A 23,574-nucleotide genomic window follows, 5' to 3' on the forward strand; every position below is an offset into this window, starting at 1 on the left:
GGTGTTGCAGCCTTTTGGCAGCAATAATTTAGCTTCTGGCAAGTACTGTAGTTTTCATTTCTAATGACATATTCGGCAATATTTATGGCATAAAATTTTCTCCACGGACACACTCAAGCCAAAATGCCTGCCTCTCTCATCCCAAATATATAAAGTGTTAAACTTTTAAAGTCTTAACATTTTAAAGTCATATAATATAAAAAAAAGTCCAGTTATGATGATTTTTCTCTGTGATGACAATGTTAACTGTTGGCATGTCAAAACATGCAGGAAAGCAAGGACCAGTCCCTCAAACTTCTATCATCTTGATTACAGAAAACACAACCCAAAAGGTTAAGGTTCAGATGTCAAAGAAGTATTTGATTGAATGCCATATGGTAGAAAAAGAAAAGAAAAAAAAAGGGAGAAAAAAGCAGCAGCAGCATGAAGGCAATAATGTGAAACACATAATGAAAGCCGACCAACAAGAGGATGAGGCAGAGAATAAGAAATGTGTTTTGGGGAAATCACAACTATTTCCCCTGAAGGCAGGAAAGTAGGAAGCAACACAACACTGAGAGCTGGTCACACTGCTGAAAAGAGAAAGCACTGAAGGAAGCTAACTGGATATCCGATAAATTAAAAGTAATGTCGGTTGCAAAATTTAGGATGTATTGTGAAGGAAAGCAGTGGGAAGAATGATAATTAAAAAAAAAAACAAACAAGTAACCCTGTGGCAGTAACAGAATTTAGGGGATACATCTTCACACTGTGGAAAAAAATAAAAAAAACAGTTTTGACAAAAGCCTTATATAAATTAAGGAAAAAAATAAAACAGCTGAAATGGCATATGCTCTGCTTCTGTCAATGATAGGTCTAAAACAGAGCTAGGACATTGCAGGAGATGCCACTTGCTCTCCAGTGTGCTTCAAGGTTAAGTAGGAAGAACTGCCAGGTGAGTTGGAGAAACGATCATCTGCAGACCTTTGTGTGTAAATTCCTGACCACATAATGCACATGACCAGCTAAAGCTCTGCAGGAGAACGGAGAAAGAGGTTTCTTTGGAAGATAATTCAAAACATGACTCGTCTCATATAAAATATGTACGTGTATACATTTGTTTGTCATGCACACAGGGAATTTGTCCTCCCACATCTTTCTGCAGGTTTATGTTTTCATGATTTCTTCTATAGGCTAAAGGGAGATATATTTTCACCATTTTAGCTGTTGATAAGTGAAAGCTTTGACATTTCTAATTCCCTTAAGCTGTTAAGACCGCCAAACAACGGAACTTGCAGTTTCCTACAAGCTGTTAGCAGAAGTGTGATATCAGAAATAAATAAGTAGATATGCGATTCCCTAGCTTTAACAAAAGAAATTCTGGGAGTAAAACATCAATTTGTGCCAGCTTTTGAGAAAAAGAAATGCTGGTTTAGTTTGAATGCTACCAAAATATAGCTTTTTATCTTGAGTGTTTAACGTAAGAGGGAATGCACACAGTTATAAAGCCATTCTTCCTGGTCATTCAGTGGCATCACATGTTGAGAAACCTGAATAAAAAAGAGAAAATGTTAGCAAAATAGTTTATTGGATGTTACTTTAAGTGCTACTTAGGTAAAATTAGTTGTTTTAGTACTTCTAGCACTAAAATAAAAATGAACATTCATCATCTATGATGCTGATGATTCAGCATCTAGTATTCAATACTTAGTATGAAATCTAACTGCATTACAGCAAAAAAAATCCGTAAGAGACCCCGAACTTACAATTCACACTGAATGAAGAAGAAATTAAAATTAATAAAATGCTTTATGGGGTCTGACTTTAGTTATCTAAAGTGTTGGCAGCAATATTAGAATAGGACTGTTCAGATTGGATCTGAGTGAATCCACCTCAGAGCAGGAGTTTGGAAACCTGTGAAATTCAAAATACTTTGTCTTTTCTTTTAAAGGCAGAGATCCTACTTTTATAATAATAAAAACAGGATTTTCTTCTTAAATGAATAAGAGTATCATCTGTATTTGTAAGACAATTTCAATGTAATTTTTTACTGTAGAACCTCATTTAGATTTCTCACTAAAACCTGTCCATCTCTGCAACAGGGATCTGGATCTCAAACTGCCTCATGGCTAAACTTGTTCCCTAAGTTAAGTTTCAAAAAAAATCGCTCTCTGTAAACCACACTATGCCTAGGCAGTTCAACATATATATTTTTGTTCAAGACTAGCACACACTTGTCCTGTTCCTCACAGCCATCTATTCATCAGGTTAAAACTTAAGTTAAAAAAAATTAAAAATATGAATAAATGATACATAAATTGAATGGACAACTGAAACAGACACATGCATTAAAAACTGAACAGCGATAGTGAGCACTTTTACAGCTATCTGCATGAGACTGATACGTCAGGTACATGTTCAGTTTTGAAATATCAAGACGTACATCTTAACTGTGCAGGTGATGAAGACAGACTTCTCCACTTTCCACATTCTCATTATTTTGATAAAAGACTTGTAAAAGAGAACTGTAAAAATGTCGTTTTTTTTTTTGTTTGTTTGTTTTTTTTTGCTTAGATTTCGGATTACTTGCACAATAAAAATCTTACCATCATGGATTTTGGTGCCACTTCAATAGCAAAAACGGCGAGTCCTCTATTACTTAGACAGTTCTTACTGTGCTCATTATTGACATGAATAATCACTTTGCTTTCAGACTGCAGGTGAAAAAAAAACATGGGCATTGCATTAGTCTTAATGGCCAAGTGGTTACTCTTTGTATAACAGTTCCACATTCCATCTACTTGCTGTGATTTTGCTCGTTGCCATCATCAGGCCCGAACCCATTCTCAAGCCATAGAAGACTTGAAATAATTTAAGCACTTCTGAAGGTGCAACTTTTTGAGCTGCAAGTGCCAAGGGCTTGGACAGCAATCTTGAGAAGTATCACCGAGTGTTTGGCCATGATTTGTGCTCTTAACATCTCTTACTGGCTATTTCTGGAGGAAGGATACTGAGGCTGGATGCATCTTTTATCTGACCTTGTAAGGCCATTCTTATTTTCCAAAATATGATCCCTCTACCAAAAGGCCATTTCCTCAGAAACTTTTATCATACATTCTTAAGTTCTCACTTGCAGGGGGTCAACCAAACCCTCCCCCAAATGAATCTAAGTGTCTAATGTAAGCAGTCTGACCTCCCTTCACATTCAGTTGCCTTGCACAAATAAATGACCATAGTTACTCAGTTCTACTGCCACACTCGGAAATGTCAGTGATTCTTAGACGGTGCTATCCAACAATCTCTGCCCTTTATTGTGAAATGGAATAGAAACACAGCTCTTTTACACAGTCAGCCTCATATAGCAACAGAAGCTACTACTAGAATGATAAGGAGTGGCAGAAAAAAGCTATTTCTCCTGCTCAGAACAGGAAGGATTTCTGGACAGCAGTGTAAATATAATAATTGTTGAAATATTGTTGGTTGTAAAAATGTAAACACACTCTAGCATTAAATGTTTCATTAATCATGTCCTGTGCATTGGCATCAGTTTGGTGAAGTCCTCATTCCCATACAGCAGTGAGGTAAAGGCAAACAAAAGAATTATCTAGGCAGGAAGACACTTAATAGCAAGAGGAGCAAGGTCACTGAGGGTTTCACCTTGCACAGAGGGTGTATTATAGCAGGATCTTGCTTTGGCTGATAGGAAATGACTCCTAAACTTTTTCTTTTGGGCACAAAGGCTCAGTTCTACTTATTTTCTGAGAAATTGGAGGCTCTATGCACACATTCTTATCATCTCCCAGCTCCCACCCTCACCTGGGAGAGACAGACACCTTTCTCTACCCACTGACTAAATACATGCACAAGAACAGACCAGAATCTCTCAGCAACTGCTGCATTTCCTTAGATTTATTACAGAATTAACCAAGAAAATTATTTCCATTAAAATCTACTGCACAAGAACTGATGCTGCTTCTTGTGCTTGCAGCAAGCAAGCTGCACTGTGGGAAGCTTAGAGGAAGACAGATGCATAAAATTGCCTTTTTATTAGACATTTACCATACAAAAAGATCACCAGCCTAAAAATTCTGATTGGATTTTCAGGAAAGGGCAACTATTTGCCTCAGTAGTAGTAAATAGCTGTGCTCTCTACAAAGCCCAAGTAGTGTAAATGGCAGTGGTCAGGGATTTTAATCAGACAGCACCCAGTTGTCTCCATACAGAGCCCGTCTCCTTCTCTGACATATACCCAAACATATAAATAACTCTAGTGCATCTCCCCTAAAGGGCGAAGTGCAGATCTAAAGCTATGGTTCCAAGGAGCCTTGGCATTCCAGCCTAATATTAGTCCACCAATCCACCCGTTTTGCATGTTTGTTCATTTAAAAACACACTTCTTGTACTGTGCCTGTAGGATTTTAAACACCTTCAGTTTAGCATCTTACTAAGCTGTACTCATTTAGTGTTCCTGACATAAATGAAACAGAGAATGAATGGAACATTCATTAGGATCTAGGCAAAAAGGTTTAAAAGTCTCTGATGGCATCTAATTAACCACCTTTGCTTGGATTTACATTCATTATCTTTGATTAATAATTAGGTAGACCTATAAGACTAGTAAATTAACACATCATCTATCTAAAACACTGTCTGTGCACACAGTGTTCTTTTACTTTCCTACAAGCACTGAAAATATTGAATACTAAAATATTGTAGTTTTTGTTCTTTCTGTAATTGTATTTCCTGTTTTAGTATTTATATTCTGTTATTACAAATACATTATGTTTATAATCATTACAATCATTCCAAATTTTCACCATTCTCGTAAAGAAAAACTAACATTCGACTTCTATATGCTATGAAAAATTTCTTGCTTCCTTATAATAAGCTCTTCCAAGAAAACTGATCCAGTCTCTTTTGAAGTCTATGGTTTTTATTTTCAAAGAGGTGTGATTTTTTTTTTCTAAATAAGCTAGGTAACGAAACTTGGTACATAACTCTCAAAAGTGAAAGGAGAGCATAACAATTATAAATATTAATACGAAGTATGTTTGAGGAACATGATCCAATACCTTATTTTCAATAACAGAAGTGATTCGCATGTCCATTCTGTAGGTATAAACAATTACATTTTCACAACCATCCATTACTTTGGCCTCTCCTTTATTGACAACAGACTTGCAAATGGCCCTGTTGAGTTGCCAGCCACCTGCCTCTAGGAATATGGCTTTAATCCTGGGTTTGCATTTTTCTGCATAGATATCAATGACAAAGGGGCATGCCTGCAACAGAGAAAACAAAGTTTCGTTATTGCCACTTTTTTTCTTGGTTCTTCTATGCAGATTTTTATCCCCGTCTCCTAAATATTTTGATAGATGCTCTGGAATAGAATTATCCAAGTGTATGTCACTGAATATTAAATATTCAAAAACTGAAAGACTGAAAGCTGTGGCTATTTTTAAAAACAGACCAGACATTGAGACAAATCAGTGATATTCCTGACAGTCACAGGATGCTTGATGTGCAGCTTGGTGCGTTCCACTCTAACATGACAAACCTTCTCTTGGAGAAGAAAACATACAGGAATTAGGGTGAAATATGAATGTATTTCAGCATCTGATATAAACCTGTCTCCTTCACTCGCCAAGCTCCTGCTAATTGTGCTGCTTCACAAAGATTTAAGATACCTATCGTCTTGCATTACAATTTCCAATTTCTTGGCTAGCACTAGTATGTGTGACAAGGAGGCTGCGTGTTCTTACGCTCATTCAGAGAATCTCTGTTCCCTTCAAAAGGCTGTTGGAATGCACTAGGGTTACACTTTTTCAGTTGTATCCTTAATTTATTAGGCTTAAAGCTCCTGAAATATCAAGTCTGAATCTTTTGAAATACAGGAATTAAAAGGTTGTTAAGAAGATAAAAAATTTAGATTAATGAAGAAAGCACAAAAGGAAGCTGTATTTGTCGTTGGAAAGCAAAGACTATAGCCATAAACCAAAGCTACTACAAGGCAGAAAATACCTGTAAGGAATTTGTAAATGATGTAATAAAGACCTGACAAAACCCTCTTTCTTAGAGGATAGCTCCCTCTTACGTTTGAAATGGAGAAAGTCAGTTCTATAGCTGCCCAGCTAACCATGCTCACAGGAAAGGAAGAGGAAAGCACTTCTCATTAAGAAATTCTTGGCTATGATCAAGATTTTTCCCTGAGAAGCCAGCTGAAGTCTCCCCACCACTAACCAAGTATTTTTGGGTCTGTATATATTTGTTGTAGGCACATATCTTTTTATATGGTGATTATACAACTACATAGTCCCAAATTGCTTTAATTAAAGAAATAATAAAATCAGACTGATAAATAACACCAATAAATCAGTTTTTCTTGGAAATAAATTTAAATAATTATTTTGTCTGTATATTTAATAAATAGATTTTTTAAAGTTTTTATTAATTTTACTTTTTTTCTCTCTTGTTGTTAAAAATATCCTCTGGAAATTCTGTGATGGGCTTGCAAACTAATATCATGAAAACTAACACTAACACTGATACTATTTCTGTAAAAAATAATACTATAGGCACACAGAAACACCACAGAAATAACCTCTGGCCCTACAGAATAAACATTTTGCGACCCAAAACTCTCATTAAAATCTGGTCTTGAAAATGTTCATGAGGATCAACAGAAATTGCCACATCTGAAAATCATGAACTTTGCATTGTGGAATAATTTTTTGTCATACAATGGTCATTGGCTTCCCTTGTGGCTTAGGTCACAAAAATGATTCTTTTAAACAAACCTGGACAGAGCATGTTCTGCATTTTGCAGGTTTGCTGACAGGTCAGAGTTTACCATCACTTCTTATCACCTCTCACCCACAACGCACACACGTAACGTTAACCTAAGATTCTTTCCTTTGCAACCCCGCAAAATATTGGCTTTCTTTATAAGCCAAAAGTCAAACTCTCTCTCTGAAAAATGATAGTGCTAGCCTAAGAAATGAAATGCCAGGCCTGGCAGTCATATGTAGTAGCAGTATTTGAACTGGGTCATCAGCCTACTGAAATCCATTTATGAAGGACCAAAACAATGCTGCAATTAAAAGGGGCAGCAAGCTATATGTGAAGCTATATTTATTTTTGCTACACAGCTTTCATACCTCTATCATTTCTAATGCTTTATTGTAGCCCAGTGACAATAAAGTGACCCAAAGGTCACTAGGATCCCCTTCACGGTCATTGGCTTCCATGAGATTCAGATCCATAAATCCCTGTCTTGTTAGTTCATTCTTCTTCATGTCAAAATTCTCTGTTTAAAAGAAATGTAAAGTAGCAGTTAAAGGTCTGTTCTCTTTGCAAACTCCCCTTATCTGCCCTAAGCCAAACTCCTTTTATGCCAACGAGGTTTAGAGGTTTACGAGATGGGGCCACCTTCCAGCCTCAAGCTCTCCAAACTGTAAGTGGTAGAGTGCCCTTGGCAAGCCATGTGCTCTTTCCTGTGGATTTTAGAGAACAACCAGAGACTGCTTATCCCTAGTAACACCAAAAAGTGGGCAAAGATTTTGTTGTTGTTGTTCTTTTTTCTTTCCACCAGCAGTATCTGCTGTGGTTGAGATTTGGGGAATGGGGATTTCCTCAGGAAGAGGAAATGAAAGTCTGATGGGGGGCAGCACCCTTAGTGCTTGGATCTTTTGTACAGAAATGATTTACTTAGTTCCTAAAAAGAAATAAAGTGCCAATAATCTTAACATCTTTCTCTTGATTGAATATGGCAGATTGACCACTTTAATGTCAGCAAACACATAATTGAAATGTTCTTGTGTCAGAGATTCTTAAAAATGGTTTTCTCATCTTCATAACAATGCTAAATCTTTACTATATATTATTAAAAAGGGATTACCAATTTAATAAATCTATCTAATGGTACTATGCTATTATGAACGGCTTGAACTCTGGTGTCAAGATTTATGATATTTGTGTCAACCCTTCAACTGATTAATGACCTGGCAATACATTCACCATATTCTCTTCTTTCCTCTCTTGCACACTTCACACACACACACACCCCTCTCCTACTCTTATTGCCACCAGTGCACAGAGTCATACACAGATATGTAAAGTGTAGAATAGCATCTACAAGGATGAAGAAGAAGAGAAACTGATTTACAGGAAAGTACTTCTTGCATATTTTTTCCATTATTCAGCAAAATCTCCAATGTCTTACAGTGTCTTACAGTGTTCCGGGGAGAAATATTTGACAGGACTTAAAAATTTTCTAGTGTTTTGGCCTCAATTAAGCAATGTATCATAGCCTATGAAAGAATTATAGTTAACAGATAATATGGGCTGATCTATGATGATATTCCACTTCAGACATGAGCTGCAGGAAAAGATGTTTAATATAGAAACAATTAATTTTCATACAAGGGCTTCCAAATTTCCATTCTAACCACTGACTCCAGCTTAACTGCAATGCCTGGAAATCACAGCTTTCATGGACTGTATTCTGATCAGAGCACCTTACAGTCACTTGTGGTGGCCTTATGAGACAACTATGTGTATTCAAGGCCTTCGCAGGGTTAAAGCAAAGCCACAGAATTCTTTTCTTTCTTCCAAATTGATGCTTGGGGCCCAACACTGCTCCTGCAGGTTGGCAGGATGTTCAGTGGTGTTTATGAGACACATACCTGCAGACTGAAAAAGTACAGCTGAAAGAGTCCTATCTGTCTCAGCTTCCTGGGCTCACTCACAGAAGTCTCAGAACCTCATAGCTTCATAGAGTGCAATTTGGGTAAACTGACGCACTGGGTATGAACCTTCAAAAGGCAGATTTCTAATGAAAAAAAATGCTTAAGTTTGGAGAAATGTGATTGCAATACATACTTTCTAAGGTCTAATCTAACCAATTGTAATAAGCACTTAAGTGTACTTGTTTTAAATTATTGTAGACACACTGATTAACTGGTCCTTCTCAAGACCCTGTGAAATATGAAAGCAGTTTCACCTGAATCTGCAGAAAATAAATTGATTCAGTGAAAAATTGTTACAGTTAAATTCACTATACGATCCATGATTAGATAGATACAGTTGTGTCTTTCTCCTACAAAACTTTTAAGACTTCGCAATTAGCAATAAGAACTTTCGCAACAGAAGATCAGCGGCATGCAAACCACAGGGAAGCAAAAGAGAAGGGACTGGAAAAGGATAAAACACAAAAGCAAAACATGAAGAAGAGAACAGTAATGACAAGTTCTTGGTATAGGCTACGATATACACAGTGTTTCTATGCTCCACACATTGTATGGCGCTAAAAAAATACTTGCAATTAGTTTTATAGTCCTAGTTAGCTGGATCAAGCACAACAAAAAAAACTTACCCTTACATACAGCCCAGGCTTCCTCATCACATTTCTCACCACTAGTCCTCAGTTCAAAGAAATTGTACTCTTCTAAACTCAGAAGGCCATTCCCATCCAAATCAATGGTTTCAAATACATCCAATAAAGCTGCTCTAAAAGATGAAAAAATAAGTCTATTTCTTCTATTGTCTCGCAGTACTGTTGATAATTATTCAATGTATTACAGAGCATTCTGTACAAAAGCTAGTTTAGAAACATATAGCTACGAGCAATGTTACTCAGAGCACAACTCTTACAAAAGAGTAACCATGTCTGCTTGGGAACATGACTCACCGCAACTCTTCGGTAAGAGCCAGCTCTCCATCTTCACCTCTGTACACCAGTTTGGCTTCTCCAGTAATTTGAGTTTTTACCTTCTTGAGTCTACAGCCGGTTGTGAATGGGAGTAGCCAATAAACTCCTGATCCAAGCTCCCCTTTCCATCCAAACATCTACTCTTAAAGGAAGACAGAGAAGTTCTTAAGTTATTGCTCAAATTATGTCTTCTTTTAATAACAGTAGCGATACCAAAGTGATGAATTCCTTGAAACTACAGGTAACGCTAGTTTTTTTTCCCCTAAAGAAAACAGGTTTATAGTAAGATCCTGCGTGATGCCATCTTAAAGACACAAAATCTCCTAGTGCAAATCTCCTAGTGAATCTCCTACTTGCAAAAACAATTGTAAATGCACATAGGACCAGAAATGAGAGAAGAACAATAATTATTGGAACTGCCCAATGATACTACTATCATTTTCCACATTCATAACTTTATCTTTTTAATCTTTTTATTTAACTCAAAAAAGAAATTCAGTCAGAGATAGCTAAGAAAATCCATCAAGTTCTTCATTTCCTCCCCATTTTAGAAACTTAGTTCAATTTGCAATAGAAACTTTTTACGTAAAAAATCACAAGTGACTTAGGGTTTCAGAAGGAAGCTGAGTTCCCTGCATCTTGGAAGGAGGAAATACTGCTGAAACTTCTCCTCCCTTATTTCTGCAATAGGATAAAAATATTCAAGGCAGAATTAAGTTTAAAACCATTTATCCAACAAAGAGAAAGAAAATTAAAGGAAGTTTTCCTACGTGTAGCCTTGGAATTTTCATAATACTGGAATTCAGATGAGCTTCCACCAAAATTCTAGAGGTGGAGGTATGAGAGTATCTGTATTGATAATCAGTAACTCAGCAATATTTGCATCCTTTCAGACTAAAGCCTTCACAAAGACTTCATTGAACTTCCATATATGTGGCTTGCAATTCACTATGTCCAGAGGGCATAACAAAGACAGTGTTAAAATCTTCTGATTTGCAGAAGTTCTGCTAGTTTTGGAGGGGAATATACACAACTCAAATGCTCCTTCTCTCTACTCTGAAAAGGTCCAGTGTGAATTTCTTCCAAACACATGGAAACTCAACCATACAGCACTAACATTTACGTATAAAAAATAATTAATTATAGAAATAAAATGAAAATACTTAACCTCTTTATTTTGTTGTTCGGTAAAGGTCACGAGCTGTAAATTATCTTGGCTTTCATTTTCCTTCAGAACATACAAAACTGTATCCACTGACAACCACTGACAAGATTTTCCTAAAAACACATTAAAAGAATCACAAATATTTAATAATTGCATAAATTGATTTTCTTTGAACACCAAAGGACATCTTTCTATTATAACATTTGTCCCTGTTAATGTAAGAAGAAACTACTATATGTTACTAGGTTTTCTTTACTAGTTACATCCATCAAAAAAAATATTGCACATACTGTGGCTATCTTACAGATAACAATTACTACTAGCAGTTCAAATATTAAGCCTTTGATCGCCAGGGAAGCTATTTTCATTGTGAACTACTATTAGTACAATATTATTATTTATTACTTTTCTCTATAATTAGATTTTTCCATCCCATTAGAAGTCTTCTTGGTCACCCTCCCATTTAATCAGCAAAAAATTTATTCTTAACCTCAAGTTAGAATCATCTGCGGCTCAACAGCCAATTCAGGTGATTCTAAAGCATCTCTAGGATGTAATAGCTCCTGTTTCACAGGATTAAAGAGAAAATAACCTGTTTGTGGAGAATAAGTATCTTCCAGAGAGCAACTGAATAAAGCCCCCTGCTAAAGTACTGGGGAAAACAAAGCTCATTGTGCTTGGGAAAAAGAGCAGGAAGGTTGACTAATCTCAGGTGCATCCAGTGCTAGGGATTAGTGCATCTATTGTTACGAATTAGATGCACAGGGACAAAAATGTTAAAAGAAGAAATAAAATGGGCAAATTAAGGTATAAAACCCTCAGACAAGATTCAAAATTGTCAAGTGTTGATACCCCACTGTCATTAAAAACATTACCATATTAAGTATACACAAAAGCACCTGGTGTGCAGAGTACAAGATCTCTCAGGCAGTACTCACCAAGTTTTATACTGTTGGTTCCATAAAATACATCTACACCTTACAGAGAGCTACAGAAAGTAGCGTTTACATTTTTATTTTGGATAAGAAACCCTTAACAAATATACAATCATTATCTCCATAATCTTAAAATACTTCATGAAAATGATCACATAAATAACACTTTGAGTCCGGAACACACACTGCACAATCTAAGAGGCTGACTGACTTTGAAAAGATAGATAACGGGCTGAACTGGCTGTCACTGATCAGGCAGTGAGAACAGAAAGGGTAAGCAGAGAAGGCAGTTTGACAAGTAAATTGTATCTTTAATAGGACTCTGTCCACAAAGATAAATATGACAATATCTAGCTGATTTTTTTTAACCCAGCTTTTGTGACAAATAAGAGTTTTGATAACTTAAGGAAAAACAGTTCTCTGCCTTTGCATTAGTGTGGCAGCAGGTATGGTCAATATATAGTTAGTTTCATAGCACTTTTTTCTGACTTTCTTTTGTGTGTGTGTGTTTACATCTGCGTGTGCACACGTACACGCTTGTGTGTGTACCTGTATGTGAGATGTATCACTAAGAGAGAAAAAGTATTTTTTAAAGAAGGAAATTCTCCAAACAAACCCAAATATGCTTACCTTCTACCTGACAAAGGTTTAAAGGCTTGATGGTAATACATACAGCAGACCTCTGAGGTAAATGCAACCTGTATTTGTGGCTAACGATTTCACCATCATCTTCTAAGTAGAAACATCCTTTGGATTGTGCACATTGCCATTCCTGGAAATCAAGCAAATATTAGAAATTGGCTTGACCCTTCATCAAGATCAAGGATTTTCCCTTGTACTTATTAATCTGATGATCTAAACTAAATCTAGATGAATACTGTATAAATTACACCTTAAAATACTGCATGGATCTTATCTTTTTAAAAAATTCTCTAAAACAGTCCTCTTTTTAGTCAAGTTTTACAGACCAGTTAGTATTATTGTTTCATGTATGAAAATGCTTGAAAACATGCAGATTACCTTAATGCTCATAACTGAAACAAAATTTGAATTGCAGTGAACCAAGCTGAACTTGGAAATTCTCAGAACTGGTGTGATTTACCACTGAAATATGTGTTCATTTGTGCTTTATTAGTCCCATTAGACCAATCAAGCTAAGAAAACAACCGAATAACTCGAACAATACAGATTTACTTGCTCATACAAATTACAAGCACAAGTGCATTTGACAAATTAACTAACTGCTTAGCATGTTATTTTTCAGATGTAGTTCCAGAAAGTTTTTACTTCAGTAAAACATTTAAGCATATCCATAAAGCTCATTGGTGTCTCTGCACTTTTCTGCCCTGGTTTCTAAGAGTGTTTGTTATTATTGTCAGAAGAATGTGACACAAGTGAGCATGATTCACAGTCATTACTCAAGGTCAACCAAAATCTGGCGAAAGCTGGTGCGAATCCTCACTGTAAGAAAGTGATGCCTTTCAGCTTCTGTCAAAGCCACATGAAAGACAGAAAGGGTAAATTACATTATTTGTGTATAACAAGGTTCCTAGAAAATCCATGAGTTCACACTGACACTGATACAGCTACAAGCTTGATTTTTCCCCCGAATTTTCAATTTAAAATATTATTTGGCAAAAGAGAAACAAAGTCATTACAGAAATATGCCTTGGGGAGAGTAAAATATTCTTGAATTTGCTTCCCTTGATTAATGCCATTATTTACTCCCATTTACTTCTACATTTATTATCCATTACTTACTTTCCTAACAATGGAAGATGCTGTTCCTGAGTGATTTCAGATTAATCTTAGCAGAGAGCTCTGCTCAGGAGCCTGTACCTTTGCTTAGGGTCCAGTGTAACAGGTAAACTAGCAAAGACTTTAAATATAAGCTTGTGAGCAGGAAGAGGGGCTGCATGTATCTCCTAGTAAGGAAGATGACCACTAACTCCTTCTAAGGCCAAGCAGTCTGTATTTCAAGTCTTCAAGCAGTGCTACATCTCATTCCACACCATTCAAAGGATCAGTTTTCACTGCACTGCATTCACCTTCAGTTGATGGTATTTTGCAGTCACTAACCTAAAGGTGTCAAGCAAGAGCAGGACTTTGCTAGTGCAAGTGTATCTGAGTCGCCAGGTAAGTACTTTATTACTATGGAAAGACCACTCTGTCCTGTCCAAAATGTCAAATGAACAGCAATAATTATTTTAGCCTCCATTCTCCAATAGGTTTGATAGCTTAATGCGTCATCCTGATTTACATGGTCCATGGAAAGTAGTTTTGTCCTATTCGCTCATCTTCCAATTTTCTAGTGTTATTCCAGATGAAAGACAAAAATTTTCCTGCACTTTTGCATTCACTTAAGTGATAGATGTTCTTAACAGGGACACCAAACAAGCCAAATAGGAAGGGAAAACATCTCAAGGAACAAACTCCTTGTCAAGCTGTGACCAACAGGAAGCAGAAGTTGAACAGGGCTTTAGGCATCACATACTAAGTTGTTATTCTTGCAGAGAGCATAAGGTGGTGCTATATTCTCTAAATTATCAATATCAGAGTACAAAAGGTATATAATTTGGAAGTCAAAAGAAGATTTTCTGTTTTGAATGTAGTATGTTACTTCAATGTATAATAAGGCATGTGAAATAAAAAGTTACATATTTGTCAAATAATAGCTAGCATAATGGGAAATATTCTTATTAGAAATGTTAATGCTAAAGAAAGGGTAGAGGGTAGTTGCTGTTCCCAGTGCTAGTCACTGCCTAAATATGGTACCCTAATGCTACTAAAAAGATCATTATGGGAACTATCCATACACCTATGCATAATTTCAAATAAAGAGACTCCTCTGGGATATTTTCTTTTGCACTGTATGGGTGAGATTCCTTAGCAAGGATCATTTGTTTGGGATGATTTAGTTACCCAGAGCAGAGAGAGCATTTTAGAACACAATACACTGCTTGAACTTGTTTTGTTGATACCCTTTAATCTCAATTAAAACCTATAATAATAAGAATATTTTTCCAAAATTCAAAAATTCTCTTAGCCTTGTTTTACTTAATCATCAGTCAACTACACCTGAAGCTCAACAGGTCAGGATGTTGTTTCTGTGCACCTAACATTTACAGAGTTGTCTATGTTTTGTCTCCAAATTTATTTCCAAGAATTTGAACATGTCATACAACTCCACTGGGAAAAGAAAAAAAAAGAGGGAGAACAAATGGGAGAGCTGTCCTGTACTATGAATATATTTAATGTTTTCTGGGTTTAAATTTAGAAGTTCATAGCTTTTTGAGTTCAAATGTATTTTTCCATCAGAACTGCAACTTTGGCATTGGTCCAGATTCATGAGGGCAATGTTTTCCTATCATCCCTCAAAAACTGTGGAGATCATTTATTCTGAATATATGATGAATGAAAAGAATTTTCATGCTGTTGGATCCTGATCCACAGCCTAAATAAACCACTGTGTATCTGTTGATTGATTTTGATGGGGTTTGGGCCTTTAATTTTGATTGGGCCCTTAATAGATAGGGTTGAAAAAATATAGCAGTTTTACTTGCACATACTTACATTTATTGACAGATTTAATTTTTTTTGTATGATGCTAATCAATAGTAATCAATATCTGCAGTTGCTATTTTCAATCAGCTCTTTACTCGCTTGTAAAAGGAAAGACAGATCCAATACTGGGAAGCTGTAGAATGGTTTTATACACTACATTTCATGTTTGAACAAGGTGAAATTGCAGGTTAAATTGCATGGAGGTCCAGATACCTAAACAGACTGCAAAAAAATCCTTTGAGATTATGTTTTTAAATTTTAATATAGAACAAATGTCACTGTATAGCAATGCTGAAGATATAAAGGACTTCAGAGTTCAATAACAAATACAGAGTTGTTATTTGAAACAAAAATGTAACTCATGAGAACAATCAGTTCAGTTTTCCAACAGCAGTTGTACTATGTGGTCATAACCATTTTTCCCTTTTACACAGAGGTCTCAGGGTGCACATTTTTAATGTATCCTAGCAGTTTCCAGTTAATGTTTTATATTTCTATAGCTATTATTTTCTGTTGAAAGAAAACTAGTAAAGGTTGAGTCAAGAAAGCAAAAACAAAGGAAAAAGATCAATATTAACACTCTACAAATATTGACTTAGCAAAGTGACTTTGTTGTCTTTCTCCCACAGGAATTTATATTGAATGAGTGATATATTTAAACCAAAACACTGATGGAACATATTAGTCTAAATAAAAATCAATATTTGCAGGCTATGGCATATATTTACTAATTAATGCCCAACAAACTGAATATGCTTGGAGTCTGTTATTTATTTCCAATTACCTTTCATATGAAGGTTTATGATACACAATCTTTCAGCTACTTAAGCATTTAAAGTTCTCACCAACCTTATAAATTATTCAATTTTAAATTTCTCAAAAAGTCATTAAACGTTTTATCCGACAGTGGTTTCATTTATATAAAAAAACCCACAATTTGTTCTATTAAACCTTCACACCTGAAAAATTATTTTCAGTAACTAAATGTCAGCAAAACCAACATTTTATAAAAATATTAATATGTATCAAGAAATGTCTCTGTAGTGTATACGGGCCTTTGACAAACTATTAATAAAGCATAAGATAAAAATCAGAAAAAAATGGTTTCTTATTTAAAATGCAACAACATACGTGCCTATGAGAAAACATCATAATTCAGTAGGACTGGCTTACACAGTACCTTTACCATGCTTGGCTCAATTAGCTTTGTGCTTCTGTTACGACTGGCACTCATGCTGATAGTGGTAGAAACAGATGCTTTGCAAGTTTGAGCTGATGAGGGTCTTGAAGAAATTCTGCTATCCCCTGAAACACAGATATTTAGTTACGATCAGATAATTTCATCGTTTCTAGTGCTTTTTCTTGTAAAGCCCTACATTTACATGCACACAGACTAAAAATTGGGATGACAAAAACTTCCATGAGATAGGTTGACTTCCCCTGTAATTATTTAATATTTAATCACTGACAAGCCTAACATTTTTACTTCCCAACTCTCTCAGTCTTTCTTCATATGAGAGATGCTCCAGCCCCCTTAATCATACCTTTCACTGGTGTAAGTTTGTGATCAGTTTTCCTCGAGACTCTTGGTGATGGTTTAGATACTGGCAATGTGATTGCTTCAGAGGAAGTTTCCACTTGACTTCCAAACTGCTGACGCTTCAATCGACTGTCAACTTCCAGTTTCTCTAGTGCAGTCTTGCAGCATTGCTCACTGGTTCTCACGTATAAGTCACAAAACTTCAGACAATAACAAATAATCTGGTAAGCAAAACATTCTTCCTCATAGTTTTAAGAATTAAAACACTATAATTGTAAGCAGAGGATAGAAGAGATGGAATGCATTTTCTCTTAACGCACAGTATTACTTCCATTTTCATGAATAAGAGCAACCATTCTTAAATGACAGTAAAATGGAGCCATGATTCAATGGGGAAGTCACGATAATGAATGAAATGTGACTTTCAATGAAATAGATTATTTATACTTCTTTCTGGACATCTGCAACCTGTTTTGTATGTTTTTGTGACTTTAGTAGTTTTTTTTCCAGTAACACCATAGTTACAGCACAAAGCTTCGTGGGCTTTTTACAGTCTAAAACTTAGTCATTGCTTAGACATGCTTCTACATTAACATAAAACTGAGAAGAGATTGCATCTTGAAAGTTAGATGCTCAACATGTAAAATAATTTCCCCCACACAGGGAATTACAGACATCACAGATTAGCTACATTTGTTGTCAATTCTCATCTTTATTCTGCTATTGGTTCAATTCTTACCTACATACACTGCACTAGGCTTCACATTGACTCTGCCTAGTATGCACCATTACACAGGCACATAAAGGAAAAAGAAAGAAAAACAAAGAAAAACACACGGCGGTGTTATCTGTTGCATTTGATCACAGAATGCTTGATGTTGGCAGGGACCTCTAGAGATCATCTAGTCCAACCCCCTGCTCAAGCAGGGACACCCAGAGCACATGGCACAGGGTCGCATCCTGGTGGGTTTTGAAGATGTCCAGAGAATTGTGCCAGTAACTCCAAGAATAGATAATATCACTGTTTTCATACCTTATTGTAGTCAAGTTTGCCACTGCTGTTAAACTCAGCCAGTTTAGTAATGGCACTCACTTCATCCAGAGTCATTTTTTCACCTCTCTGCAATAAACAACGCAGTTTTAGCTCTTGATCAAGAACAGCGTTCACAATTTAGAATCACCCTACAACACCCAATACTACCACATACCAAACAGAAGAATTGCAGCAGTTTATGCAAGTTTGCCATGCCTTAAAGAAACCTAACATGAATGATGCCTTCATCAATACTTCATAATATTTTGTTTCACTCACTCACTTGAACTATCCTATGATGCCTGCAGTGGATCCATCTAAATTAGCAATTTAGTTTTTTGTAAGGGTTATTGTTGGGTGTGAATTTGTCTTGTATTGATGCTTGGAGTTATTGGTGTGAAGTCAAAGCTGTTTCTCTCTTGTTGGAACTCAGGCTGAAGTCACACACCAAAACAGCATCTTGAGCGCCCTACCTGCACACAAAGTACGTGTCTCAGGAAGACAGCGTGAGGTCCTGCAGCGATCTCCTCTGTGCACATCCACATGGCTGTTAGTAACGACAGGGCAATATGTGACTACAATCTGCTTCACATCATTCACGGGCTATGTCTAGGACCAATAGCTTTATTGCTGGAAAACATGATGTGGACATATGGTCCTGGATCCATAATGGATTGCAACAAATCAAACCCTGGTCCTCCCCTCCCTGCACAGCACCAGTTGCTAACGCAAGAACGTCTAATAAGTTCTTCGTTTGGGTCTCTATAAAGTGATGAACTGACTTCTTACTGCATTCATAGTCTACAGTTTAACTCAAACTCACAACATAGAACTGAAAAAAGAAAATCATTAATCAGCTAGTGACCCTTTTGATCGGGAACACGCTATTACACATTTAAAGGAGTTTTATCATCCAATTTCCAAAATCTCTACTAATGGTTAAAAATAGGTAATTAAGTTTTTATTGATACTTACAGTTGTAAGAATTTTATAAAGTTCATCATGCAAAATATATCCAGAATTATCTTTATCTATTTTTCCAAATGCTCTGAGCAGTTCATTTTTTGTAGCTGCTTTTTCTTTTTTTAAGATAGTACAAAAATCATCAAAATTCAATGTAGTTGTTTGTGAAGTCCAGTATTTATTAAGTGTCTTCTGAGATGGATTTCTTCCAGCCTGTTGAAGTACTGAACAATAAAACACAATATTAACTATAAATTTAAGCTGTCAGTATCAATAACAAATTTTCTCAAAACATCCTTTAATCACTTCATAAATTCAAACATTTCTTTTAAAAACACAGTCAAGTCAAGGGAAAAGCAGCTTAGAAAAATAGCTTTGCTCAACAGGGACATAATCCACATTCAGCTAAGAGGTCAGAGAAGCCTGAGGGTAGACTAGCTCCCTAGAGTATTTACTTGAAAATACTCATGAAACAGGCAGCACCCAGCATTCTAGACCACTCTCCCAAACTATGATCCAGCAAAGATGATAAATGGTGCAGTGCTGAAAATGATGCCCACTTTCTTCTACAGAAAAGGAAGAAACATAATACAAAAATATCACAGACAGTGCAGCAGCTAACTATAACTTCGCTTATTGGCTTTGATCTGCAGCATTCCTTTACTTATTTGCTGTCCTACTAAACTCCACAGGACAATTCCCCTAAATAAAGTCGGTAGGATTACATAATCAATTAGGTAAAATATCTACTGTCTTGAAACACAGAATTTTCTCCCCAAGTAGCAAGGCTCAATATCAAGAACCTATTATTTTGTCAGTGTGAAGAAGATTTTGTGTTAAATTGAAATTAAATTCAAATAGCCTATCAGAAACAGTCTGAGGAGATGCCTTTAAGTCCTTCCTGATAACCAGGCACTTTAGGGAAATTGAAGAAATGGTTCATCTTTGCCTAGGGTGGCAGTTTGATTTTTAGCCAGCTGACCAATGGCCAAATCTATACCAACTGAGAGCAGTTCAGTAACATCTGTGAAATGAGGTCGTGGTACCATTACAATTCTCAACAGGCAACTGCACCGCCATAAAAACGAACACACAAAAACAGACACCTTTGTTGCTAATCTTAGATGAAACGCCAAGGACTAAATAAAGATTTCTGCCCTGTCACCTCTGCAAGTGCAATCGGGAGAACAGAGCAAAGCCTACATCTTCCTCCACGTGACCCTTGGGCACACGGCAATTGTTTAAGGATTTCTGTGTCAAAGTCAGCCAAGGAAGGACAGTTACTCCATGTGTTTGGTTATGTGGATAGCAGAGTTTCCTGGAATGTCAATATAGCACAGTATTCTCTTACACTTATCAGAATATCCTTCAAATACAGCAGTTATATAATTTTATATACCCTGGGAGAGCAGCTCTTGCTATACAACACATCTCCTGAGCTTGTATTTTTGAAAGTTCAGTTAGACTGCACTTTATTTATACTTATTCTGCTTATACCTTAAATAACATTATGATACAGGAAATGAAGATTTCTGTGAGTAAGTGCAGTCCAAGGGAATATTGCACAATTCAGCTTATTAGCCAGCCATCATGTAATCAAAGATGCTTCGACACCGGCAAGATTCCATACAATGCCAGAATGTACATAAGTTGCAACATAAATCTTGTAAACATTAAAATAAGTTTAAAATAAATAAGTTCACACACATCTCTGAAAATACTGATAGTCTGAGTCACTAGTGGTCCTTTTTAAGTTGACCTTGAAACCAAAATGCCCAAACACTTGCTGTGCAGCAAAGAGGCATGTGGATAGAGATGAAAGACAAAGCATATATAAAAGAGATGCCATTTGTTCACACCACTCCTATTTTAAAATCCAGATTATCCAAAACTATCACTAGGATGTTATAAGGACACTTTTATTATAGTCCTGAAAGCCTGGATAACACCAAGTCTCAAGCTGAAAGAGTGCGCTCGTTAAAGCGTAGGATTTCACGTACTGGTACAGGGAAGGAAGCTACAAACTTCAGTGCATCCGGAAAGAATATTCAGCTTTTATTGTTGTGTGTCTTTTAGGCATAAACAATTAGTGAGATGTACTTGCTCCCACGTTCAGAAAAAATATGTGGCTAATAGAATTATGATCTAACTGATTGGATAACATAGCATGTTTTTGGTTTTAGTTGTTGCTTGTTTTTTTAAAAAAAATAATTAATTGAAAATAATTAATGATTAATCTGCAATGCCGTAATACACATAGAGATAATCTAGCAGGAATACCAGATACTATTTTAGAAAGCAATTCACTACTTGCAAGTGAATTGCGGGTTGGACTCTGAAACACCAGGATCAAAATAAAAATCATATACATATTTTTCAAATGATGCATTTAAACTCTTTTTGTCTAAATGAAGGTTTTTTTTTTTCAATACAGCAAGCTGTATAGAACTTTCACATAATCACAAAACTCCAAGTAAAAAGTCATGCTGATATACACCTCATGGGTCACCTAATATGATCTCATGATATTGTGTACAACTATGAATAACCTTTTCCATAAAAAGACTAAAGTGCTCTCAGGAAAAAAAATATATATGTTTAGATATACAATTCCTACAACTCCAAGAGTTAGCAAAGTTGGTGTTAGATTTGCTCAAGAAATTTTAGCTGGGCTAGTGAAATCTATTCCCAAATGAAACTTAGCCAGTTTCTAAAATATGGAACTAATTAAAATAATAAATAAATCGTTCTTAAATATACAGCCCTAGATATCTTTTTTTTTTTTCAGGTAAGCTGTTTTATAACTTTCCTTAATAATTTCCATGCAAGGAACTTTGACATTTAATATTTTTTCAAAACAATTTTTTCTAAGTTCCACAGCTTCCAATCGAGGTTTCGTATCTGCTAAAACATTTATTTACCAGAATTGAAGCACTCAGTGATTTTTCTTCTGTCATACTACTGACAACGATATTATTTATACATAAATATAATACTGAGGAAAAAATGGAAACTTTTAATCTCCATCTAAGGGAATAGTTTAATTTAGTTAGAATTTAAATAATTATTATGACACACAAACGTCTGAAACAGTCCATTTTGTCACACAGACGCAGTGTAGGAAAGACAATATTTTCACACATTACTCAGGTAAAGTGGCTAAGAACTTCTCTGTGAGACAGTCTTTAGAGGTGGTAAAGTACCATACCCAGGTCTCCAATAAAAACCTCCTTCCAAGTCTGCACCTCTGTATCAAGTGATGCCAGTTACCATGGTGATTTGCTAAGCAGGGGCACTTGTCCACTATAAACTGCCTAAGACCAACTCACTAAATCATTTGTCAGAGACGGGAGAACAATTTATTGCAGAAATGTCACAGCCAAAAAGCAGTACTTAAACCCACCTCAAGTAAGCAACAAGGCTAGCACCAAACTTGGTGTTGTTAAACAACTCACTTAGGTCCCCTGTAAGCTGTCAGCTGGTATTGACTTTTGCCCATTCAGAGTAGTGATTTAGGGATGAAAAGCTCTGTACGCTATTCCCAATTCCATGAACCACCCAGCACCTAATAACAAAGAATCTAAGGAAAATGAAAAATATGAAGGAACTGTACTTTATAGAACCTGAAAAATCAGTGTGCAATATATTTTTAAATGGATATGAGATGCCAACATCTTTAAAGATACAGCTAATGATGCTTGAATGTCTAAACCCAACCTAAACCTACTCAAGTCCTTAAAACAGCTAGTCATACACATTAGGATATTCTCACTACTGAATTGCTGACTGCTGTTTAATTACCTACTGTAATCATCATATACAATAGTTATGGGAAAAGAAGATATATTCATTACCTAAACAGAGTTGTTCTTTTGATTTAATATTTTCTAAACTGCTTTTAAAAACAGTTAGATAAGCTGCTCTGCAGTTCATATAAAAGATTTCTTCTTCTGAATGCTGGGACTTCTTTACTCGTGAATTCTCTGAGTGTGTGACTTTCTGTACAGAAGAGGAGACATTATTCCCAGGGCCACTGGCCATTCTGTGAAGAATACAAGCACATTTAGAATTTGTTACTCTTCTGCCTGGTTAGCGCTGTCTCTCTGCGTTGTTCTCGGAAGCACAAATCTAACGTAACCAACTAGGCTGCATTCTTCCCATTCTCTTAATGTGGGATAAGGATACTTACCTTCTTTTGTATTTAAGTACCACAAGACCCACACATCAAAATAACTTGAGCTCTAATTGTAAAGTTAAACACAATTTTACTTTTAAGATTTAAGTCAAGTTAATAGAATTAATAAGTTTAAAGTTAAATATTTGCATAAATCTTTGTATAACTTAAGACCTTAAGGTACAAGGATGCTACAAGGAAAACTGTAAAAGAAAATAAAAAACCATGATTTTTTTTTCTAAATTATTGAAATGATTCAGTGCAGTAACTAACGCTGTTTGCTCACCAATGGCCAGTAAACTTCAACAGTGGCTTTCTGCTTTTACCAAAGGTGATTAAGGTTTTTAGAGGGCCACCACAGAGGGACACTAAATCATGTGGTACTGTTGGTCTAACAGCCTCTCATATTATTTTACCCAATGTTGACTCCACAAAATATATTCCAGTATAACATATTGAATATCTCAAGTTCAGCAACAAGACAACGACGTCGTAGGGTCCCCTTCAGGACT

The 23,574-nt window shown here is 36.0% G+C and overlaps 1 protein-coding gene across 1 annotated transcript; it reads right to left on the reverse strand.

Moving 5' to 3' along the window:
• Nucleotides 1-1,064: 1,064 nt before the first annotated feature.
• On the reverse strand, nucleotides 1,065-22,929 carry EFCAB7 (EF-hand calcium binding domain 7). Its single transcript, XM_010223666.2, has 13 exons — nucleotides 22,743-22,929; nucleotides 18,901-19,112; nucleotides 17,926-18,012; nucleotides 16,897-17,092; nucleotides 16,533-16,657; nucleotides 12,419-12,560; nucleotides 10,857-10,966; nucleotides 9,668-9,825; nucleotides 9,353-9,486; nucleotides 7,137-7,285; nucleotides 5,052-5,261; nucleotides 2,586-2,693; nucleotides 1,065-1,529 (listed from the first exon to the last, which is right to left on the reverse strand). The coding sequence occupies exons 1-13, from the start codon at nucleotides 22,927-22,929 to the stop codon at nucleotides 1,455-1,457; spliced, it is 1,893 nt and encodes a 630-aa protein (XP_010221968.2). The 3' UTR covers nucleotides 1,065-1,454.
• Nucleotides 22,930-23,574: the final 645 nt, after the last annotated feature.

This window comes from Tinamus guttatus, unplaced genomic scaffold, assembly GCF_059628265.1.
Source record: "Tinamus guttatus ecotype Peru unplaced genomic scaffold, ASM5962826v1 Tinamus_guttatus_pri_ptg000153l, whole genome shotgun sequence".
Lineage (NCBI taxonomy): Eukaryota > Metazoa > Chordata > Aves > Tinamiformes > Tinamidae > Tinamus > Tinamus guttatus.

Bases quoted from the DNA above. Each gene is read 5' to 3' on its own strand.
- EFCAB7 (XM_010223666.2), bottom strand. From the start codon at position 22,929: ATGGCCAGTGGCCCTGGGAATAATGTCTCCTCTTCTGTACAGAAAGTC. The intron at 12,561-16,532 runs GTACTGTGTAAG...CTTGATTTCCAG, and splicing joins TTGAGCCAAGCATGGTAAAG to GAATGGCAATGTGCACAATC. The intron at 2,694-5,051 runs GTATTGGATCAT...TTTCACCTGCAG, and splicing joins CTTCTGTTATTGAAAATAAG to TCTGAAAGCAAAGTGATTAT.